Source organism: Anolis carolinensis, chromosome 2, assembly GCF_035594765.1.
Source record: "Anolis carolinensis isolate JA03-04 chromosome 2, rAnoCar3.1.pri, whole genome shotgun sequence".
NCBI classification, from domain to species: domain Eukaryota; kingdom Metazoa; phylum Chordata; class Lepidosauria; order Squamata; family Dactyloidae; genus Anolis; species Anolis carolinensis.
The window spans coordinates 20,942,832-20,950,786 of record NC_085842.1 but is presented as its reverse complement, the minus strand read 5'-3'; the positions used below and the strand labels follow the sequence as shown (position 1 = coordinate 20,950,786).

At 42.5% G+C, this 7,955-nt stretch overlaps 1 protein-coding gene across 1 annotated transcript in view; it reads left to right on the top strand.

The window, feature by feature from the left end:
• Positions 1-586: 586 nt before the first annotated feature.
• LOC100555239 (zinc finger protein 729) overlaps positions 587-7,955 on the top strand; it is a 46,014-nt gene continuing 38,645 nt past the window's right edge. The window contains 3 exon segments of the mRNA XM_062969300.1: positions 587-741; positions 2,826-3,908; positions 5,730-5,865. Of these exon segments, the coding sequence (XP_062825370.1) occupies positions 3,129-3,908; positions 5,730-5,865 (916 nt within the window). The 5' untranslated portion in view covers positions 587-741; positions 2,826-3,128.

Below are 7,955 nucleotides of genomic sequence, written 5' to 3'. Positions count from 1 at the left end.
CAGTCCCGTACATCCATATGAAATCCGAGAGGTTATATACTTCAGAATTAATAAAACTCCTATAAAACTAAATAATTGGCAAAATTTAAAATCTAGGCTAAAAACTTCAACATTAATAAAAACCATTATACAATTGAATCATTGACAAAATTTAAAATCTAGGCTGAAGATCATATACCAGTACCATTAAGACCCAATTCAACTCACAGGATCTAGCAAGTGAGTTTTATATATCTGTGAAATAGACATTATTCCACAGATATATAAAACTCACTTGCCTAGTTTCCAACAGACCTCACAACCTCTGAGGACACCTGCCATAGATGTGGGTGAAATGTCAGGAGAGAATGCTTCTGGAACATGACCATACAACCCAGAAAACTCACAGCAACCTAGTGATTCCAGCCATGAAAGCCTTAGGCAACACACATATATTCTGTTTGAAAAATAACATTTTTGGTCATAGGAATTTTTCTCTGATTCTTTCCCAATGTTTTTTGTTAAGGAAAGCATGCCCAAGAGCGCATGGATGTGGTGAGCTGGAGGCATTTGCTGTCTCTTTCTAAAGGGTTAAAACAGACAGTCGGGATTCCTAGAAAGGCCCTGGAAGGCTTAAGAAGGAGGGATGGAAAAAGAGAAAGGCGCTTCCTGTATCCTTCTCCTTGCAGCCCTTCTTTTTTGGGAGAGATGGTGAGACCTTCCCTCTTTGGCTGGTCCAGGCCCTCCTTGGTTCACCCAAAGGTACCCCAATGGGCTTGGCTTCTAGGGAGAGTGGGATGGATTCAAAGGGAAGCTGGGATGGAGGCAGGAGCGGGACAAAGGGAAGGCTCATCTGCAATGGAGGTGTGGAGAAAAATATATATAAAAGAAAGATTCCCTGGGCTGAATGTGGAGAGAGGGAAGGAGAGATTGCAAGGGGATCTTAAGTCATTAAAGCAGATAATAAGATGTATTCCCATGTTCTGAGCCTAAGAGTTGCAAGATTGTTTCTTTCTGGGTATTTATTTATACTTCTTCACTTGCTTTTAGGAAGTGATGCAAAGATACAGTTTCTTCCTCCTGGCTTTTCAACCTGTTTCCTCTGTGTATCAGTTTTGTAACATTTTCAAATGGGTTGCTGTGAGTTTTCCGGTCTGTATGGCCATGTTCCTGAAGCATTATCTCCCGATGTTTCACCTACATCTGTGGCAGGCATCCTCAGAGGTTGTGAGGTCTGTTGGAAATTAGACAAGTGAGGTTTATATATCTGTGGAAAGTCCAGGTGGGAGAAAGAACTCTTGTATGCCTGTGGCAAGTGTGAATGTTGCAATTGTTTCCCCCAGGTGAGAAACAACCAGGCTTTGCAGCTGCATGGCTATTCAATGCCAATCAAGGTGGCCAATTGCAACATTCACACTTACCTCAAGCAGACAAGAGTTCTCTCTCCCACCCTGAACGTTCCACAGATATATAAACCCCATGTGCCTAGTTTCCAATAGACCTCACAACCTATGGGGATGGCTACCATAGATGTGGCAAAACATCAGGAGAGAATGCTTCTGGAACATGGCCACATAGCCCGGAAAACTCACAGCAACCCAGTGATTCCGGCCGTGAAAGCCTTCGACAACACAGCATCTCAATTGTTTCATTTTTAAAAAGGTTATTTATGCTACTATGTTTTGTCTGTTGTGGTAAACTGCCCTGAGTCCTTGGAGAAAGGCAAGATAGAAATGCCAAAATAAATAAATAAACATAAATACATTAGGGAATCCAGGTGTATTTTACTGTACCCTGAGTTTATCTTCGGTTCCTACTTTTTGTACTTTTTATTGTGGATGTTCTCTATATTTTAAAGGAAATATTTCCAAACTGTGTGTTGTGGCACATTGGTGTGCCTGTTGCAATGTGTAGATGTATTGCGCAAACGTAGAGAGAAACTTCTGAGTCTATATTTATTCATGGTATTTATAGTCCGCCCTTCTCACCCCCAAGGGGACTCAGGGCAGATCACAGGACATACATATGCGGCAAACATTCAATGCCGTTTTATACACAGGCAAGACAGAGAATTGTACATAGAAGGAGGTATATATAGGCTTTTCCCCATCCTTTGCACCTCCAAAGTTTGTGCTTTGGGGGCTGAGGGGTTGTGCTGTTGTTTCATCTTCCTGCCAAAGAGCTTTTTTGTTCATAAATTTCCTCCTTTTTTAGTCTGATTGCCGGCATTTTCTGGCATTTTTTCCTTTAGGGGTGTCTTAAAAATACTTCCCACACTTTTAAGCATTACCTATGTATCTTCTCACAATTTTTTGCTCTGGAATCGCTGTGTTGGTGAAAGCTGGACTAAAGGCCAGGAGCTCACCCTGACCAGGGCTTTGAGCTGTCAACCTTGGATTGACAATATTTACTGCAGCTGGTGGTTTAACCTGCTGTGCTAAAGCCCAGCCCATATTATATAAGCAATATATCATATCAATGAAAAGTTTCCATGTGTGTCCCATGCAATTCATTATTACAATTGATGTGTCCATATCTTAAGAGTTTGTTCTAACCTCCAGTTTGCTAGTAAAACTGAATGACTGTCTAATTCTTGTCAATCTAAGGTTGACATTTGGGAGCCCAGGTCAGGGTGAGCTCCTGGCCTTTAACCCAGCTTCCGCCAACCAAAGCAAAAAAAATATGAGTAGATAAATAGGTACTGCTTAAAAGCGTGGGAGGTATTTTAAATGATTCAGCAACATAAAAAAAGTTTTAAAGGTTTTTATGCTTGGATAAATACAGGGATTGGGTTTTTAAAAATTGTTTACCTGTTGTTGTGGTTTGTGTGTTTCTCTTTTCTTCAGAGAGAAAACTTTCTCCCGGTATGGAAATGAAGCCAGCATCTGCATTATCATTCGGCCTGGGATGTTCTTTATTATATTCCCCATCGTCCCCACTTTCAGAGTCTAATAGCATAGTTTGACCACCATTCTGCATGACCGAGTCACTTATAGGTCAAAGCCAACAGTTTTCTACAGTTTTCTCTTAAAACTATTGGGTAAAGGCAACAAGTGTATTGAGTAATCAGGTTCTACAGCTTTTTCTTAAAACTATTTGGTTAAAAAGCACCAAGTGAACTAGGTTATCTGCTTCACCGAAGTAAAACTATGTCCAGAGAAAGTGGTGGAGTGGCAGCCCTGGACCGCCAATGTCAACATTTCTTCACTCATGGGTTTTCTCCAGATATTAAAATGGAAGAGGAAGAAGGGCTTGCTTTGGAATATGGAGATTGGGGAGCCGACAAGAAGAGACACTGTTTTGTCCCAGATGGGTTCCCGAAGTGGCCGCCGCCACAAGTTAAGCAAGAGCCAGAGGAAGGCTTGGCCCAGCATTGTGAAATCCAGTGGCAAGAGTTTCTGAGGGCTCTACAACCTTCTCAGATGGGATGGGAAGGTCCCAAACAACCTTGGGTTGAAAGGCAAACCAGACAATTATCTCTGGGCTCCTTTGAAGGAGAAATCAGCAAGTGGCCTGCAACAGAGGAAGCGCCCATGATTTTGCCAGGCGTCAACAGAGCAGCGGCAAAGAATCTGGATATGAGAGGTGGCGAGGATTGTGAAATGATGGAGGGAGATCTTCGAGCCAAGGAGGACATCGGGGCAGAGATCCAGCGCAAACGGTTCCGGGATTTCCGCTACCGGGAGACGGAGGGGCCCCACGGGGTTTGTGATCGACTCCAGGAGCTCTGCCAGCAGTGGCTGAAGCCGGAGAAGTCGAGCAAGGAGCGGATCCTGGAGATGTTGATCCTGGAGCAGTTCTTGGCCATTTTGCCTCAGGAAATGCAGAGCTGGGTCAAGGAAGGAGGGCCAGAGAGTCCTGCCCACGCGGTGGCCCTGGCGGAGGAATTCCTGCAGAGCCAAGAAGAGTCCAAAGGGTGGAAACAGCAGGTGAGGGCATCAAATGTAAGAACCACTTGCAGTAGCTTCATAGGTTGTTGTTGTTGTGTCTTCAAGATGTTTCCTACTTAAGACGACACTTAGGCAAATTCGTCATAAGGTTTTTTTATAATAATAATATAATAATATTTTATTTTTGTATCCCGCCATCTCTCGAAGGGACTCGCATGATTTGGCATGATTTTTTCAAAAGAGGAACTATAACAGCACAATGGGTTTAGCCAGTGGTACCCAACCTGTGGTCCATGGACAACCAGTGGTTCCCAAGAGCTAAAATATGGTCCACAGCCTCACTGTTATTACACCATTGAAACAAGAACAATTGGTCTTGCGAAACCCTCTTATACTGCCAAGGCAACGGGGATGTTGGGAGGGGAAAGGCTGACTACCCACAAAAGGTCAGACAACAAGCCTCCTGACTGCTGCTTCTCCTCCTTCTCCCTTCCCCTGAGCAGAACCGTTCCATGTGGTGTCTAGAAGCGGGGACACCTTCGTGTCTTCGTTTTTAGGCCTTGGATAGACCATATCAGCTCTAGATTATTAAGTATGGGTTTCTGTGGGAGAGCAGATGATGACTACTGGATGGCATATGTTCTGTATCAGAAACTAGAGCTGATGTGGTCTATTCAATGCAGTTTTCTGAATCAGCACCCCAAATAACCGAACCAAATCTAAAGCTGACCAAAAACTGATTCATAACCCTTTTGGTACTAATGTTAGAAAGTGGTCCCTGGTCCAAGTGGTCCCTAGTCAAGTGGTGCCTGGTCAAAAAAAGGTTGGGAACCACTGAGTTAAACCATTTAGCTACTGAACTTGCTGACTGGAAGGTTGACGGTTCAAATCCTTGGGACAGGGTGAGCTCCCACTGTTAGCCACAGCTTCTGAACCTAGCAGTTTGAAAACATGCAAATGTGAGTAGATCCATAGGTAATGCCTCAGCAGGAAGGTAAACGGTGCTCCATGCAGTCATGCCAGTCACACGACCAGAAGGTGTCTATGGACAACTCAGGCTCTTCGGCTTAGAAATGGAGATGAACACCACCCCAGAGCCGGAGAAAGCCTTTACCTTTATCTGTGTGTCTGTGTTTTATTGTTTCGAGGCATTGGATGTTTGCCTTGTGTCTCTGTATATGCTGGAATCCGCCCTGAGTCCCTTGGGGAGATAGGGCAGATTATTATTATTATTTTATTATGACACAGCAAACAAGATAGATATGCTGGATTTCGTATCACAAAATCACAAGTTGAACACTTCCCAAGTGTCTAGGATTGTGTGATGTATTTTCGGATGATTCACGCAGATCCCAGTAGGGTGGCCTTTTGCAGTTGGCAGATCATGATTTTGTCAATGTCTATTGTTTCCAAATGCTGGCTGAGATATTATTATTATTATTATTATTATTATTATTATTATTATTATTATTATTATTATTTGCCATTGCCTTTCTCTGAGATTGACAGAGTGCTACTTGCCCACAGTCACACTATACATTTTATAGGCCACTGGGTGTTTAAACTCCAGTCTGAACTCTGGCAGAGAAGGCTAAAACCTTCATAAACCCACAACTACTATGATACCACCAGACTGAGCCATGACAGTTTCAAACTGCATTCATTCCCCAGTATAGATGTATCCAGAAAAAAAACCCAAAAAGACTACCCATCCCTTGTTTTAGATACATCTGTTACCTTTTAGTGCTATCCTTTCTGTGTGTCTGCTGCTGCTGTTGCTGTTGCTGCTGTTGTTGTTGCTGCTGCTGCTGTTGTTGTTGTTATAATGGTTATGTGTCATAACTCTCTCTTTTGGTCCAGGTCCTTTCTGAGATGCCCTCTGAGACTGAAAAGGGGGAATCTACCAGGGGTTTGCTGTCTTTTTTGGCCATCAAGCCACTGTGCAAAGAGATCGAGGAGGAGGAGAAGAGGGACAGCGAAGATGGTGGTCATCTTGGTAAGTGTTGAAATTGCCAGCGGAGCAATGCAGAACAGCAATAGAGGGGCAGTGTTTGGGAATATCCCTTTTATGGTCTAGAATAGAATAGAAAAATACAGTTGGAAGAGACCACATGGGCCATTTAATCCAACCTGCTGCCATGTAGGAAAAGCACAATCAAGGTACCTCTGCTGCTCTCTGAATCCCTATCCATAAATGTTGAAAGTTGTAGTAGGAAAACATCGCTTTTCTACGTGGCACATTGAGAGTAGTGGGTTGGCAGTGCAACAAAACACAACAAAACACCAAATCTACCAAACAGTGATATTTGGCAAGAGATTAGGAAACAAAGCAATGGATTCAAACTGCAGGAAGAGAAATTCCACCTAAACATTAAGAAGAACTTCCTGAGAGTTATAGCTATTTGGCAGTGGAATATCCTGCCTCAAAGTGATGGAAGTTTTTAACTGGAGGCTGCATGGCCATCTGTCAGGAGTGCATTGTGTTAGGATTTTTTAGGAAAACAACCCCAAAACAGTAGAAAATCCAACATATGCAAAAACAGGATACTTATAGTTGAGCATTCAGCTCACAACAAGTAGAGCATGAAGTGTCATGTGGCTGTAAAGAATTTAGAGCTTAGGAGGCAAACATGCAGAGTTCTGTCTTTAAAATCACAAAAGGTTTCTTTATAAAATTAATAACTACATTTCTTAATAGTAAATAACGGTCTGAGCTACTCTATACTCCATCTCTTCTAGGATTCAAAGAGAGGGGAAAATCTCAAAGCATTACATCTCTCCTGACACACAAGCAGAGAGAGATTTCAATACATTCAGCACACATCAAGATTTAAAAGTAGAAAGTCAAAAACAAAAGGCATGCACCTGCAAACTATCCACACAACTAATCAGAATGAGAGCAGACACAAAGATGAGAGAAGAAATAGATATATATTCCAACTGTTGTTCAGGAGACGGGAAAAGGGATTTCCCTCAGCCTATTCTAAGCTAACTAACTACTCTGCATTGAGGACTAGACACTTGAGCACAGTGGGGTTGAACTACCACACTTTGATTGTGTATTCCTGCCTATCAGAATGGGTTTGGACTGAATGACCCTTGGGGTGTTTTCCAACTCTAGGTTTCTGGAATTATACATACAAAATACTTGTGCAAGCTTTAGAAAATTTTAAGCACCTCTTTTTAAGGACGGAAACAGGGTGGAACAGGTTCAGAGAAGGCAGCACAGATTGATTTGCAGTTTTCAATGTAATATGAAAACATTAGGTTTTGCCCTCAATACATGCATCCCCGTTATTATCATGGCTCTGTTACATATCATTAGTGTGCATTTTTATGGAATCATTGCCAGTTTCTATTTGTACCATTTGTATGGCCCGTTTCCATCCGCCACTTATGGAAATGGGTGCCTATATGGATGGGCTTTTCCGTCCAAGGTCTGGAAAAAAAAAAAAAAAACAAAGATTTTTCAGGCCTTGGGTGGCAAAGTGCCAGGCCCTGTGAGCCGGGCCTGCAGTTGAGCGCTTGACTGTAGGCCTGGCAGGCAGGGCCTATGATCATCGAGTGCTCGATGGCTCATAGACCCAGCTTGCAGGGCCTACAGTTGAGCGTCAAGTGCCTATGAGCATCAAACGCCTGGCGCTTGGCTGTAGGCCCTGCCAACCAGGGTCTACAGCCAAGCACCGAAATTAGCTGACTAAACGGCAACCATTCCCCTTTTTCTTTTGTTTCACTTCTTCTTTCATTCTTAGGGGCTTGTACCTTTCCGTGCCATCCACTGTGATTGTTTTTTTTAACTGAAATTGCTGTGTTTTATCTATGATGTATTTTTGTTTTGTTTTATTGAATGTTGTTTTGTATTTGTATTTGTACTCTTTGGAAACCGCCTTGAGTCTCTTCGGGGAGACAGAGCGGTATATAAATAAAGTATTATTATTATTATTATTATTATTATTATTATTATTATTATTTTATTATGTCACAGCAAACAAGATAGATATGCTGGATTTCATATCGCAAAATCACAAGTTTCCCAAGTTTCTAGGACTGTGTGATGTATTTTCGGATGATGCGTGCAGATCCCAG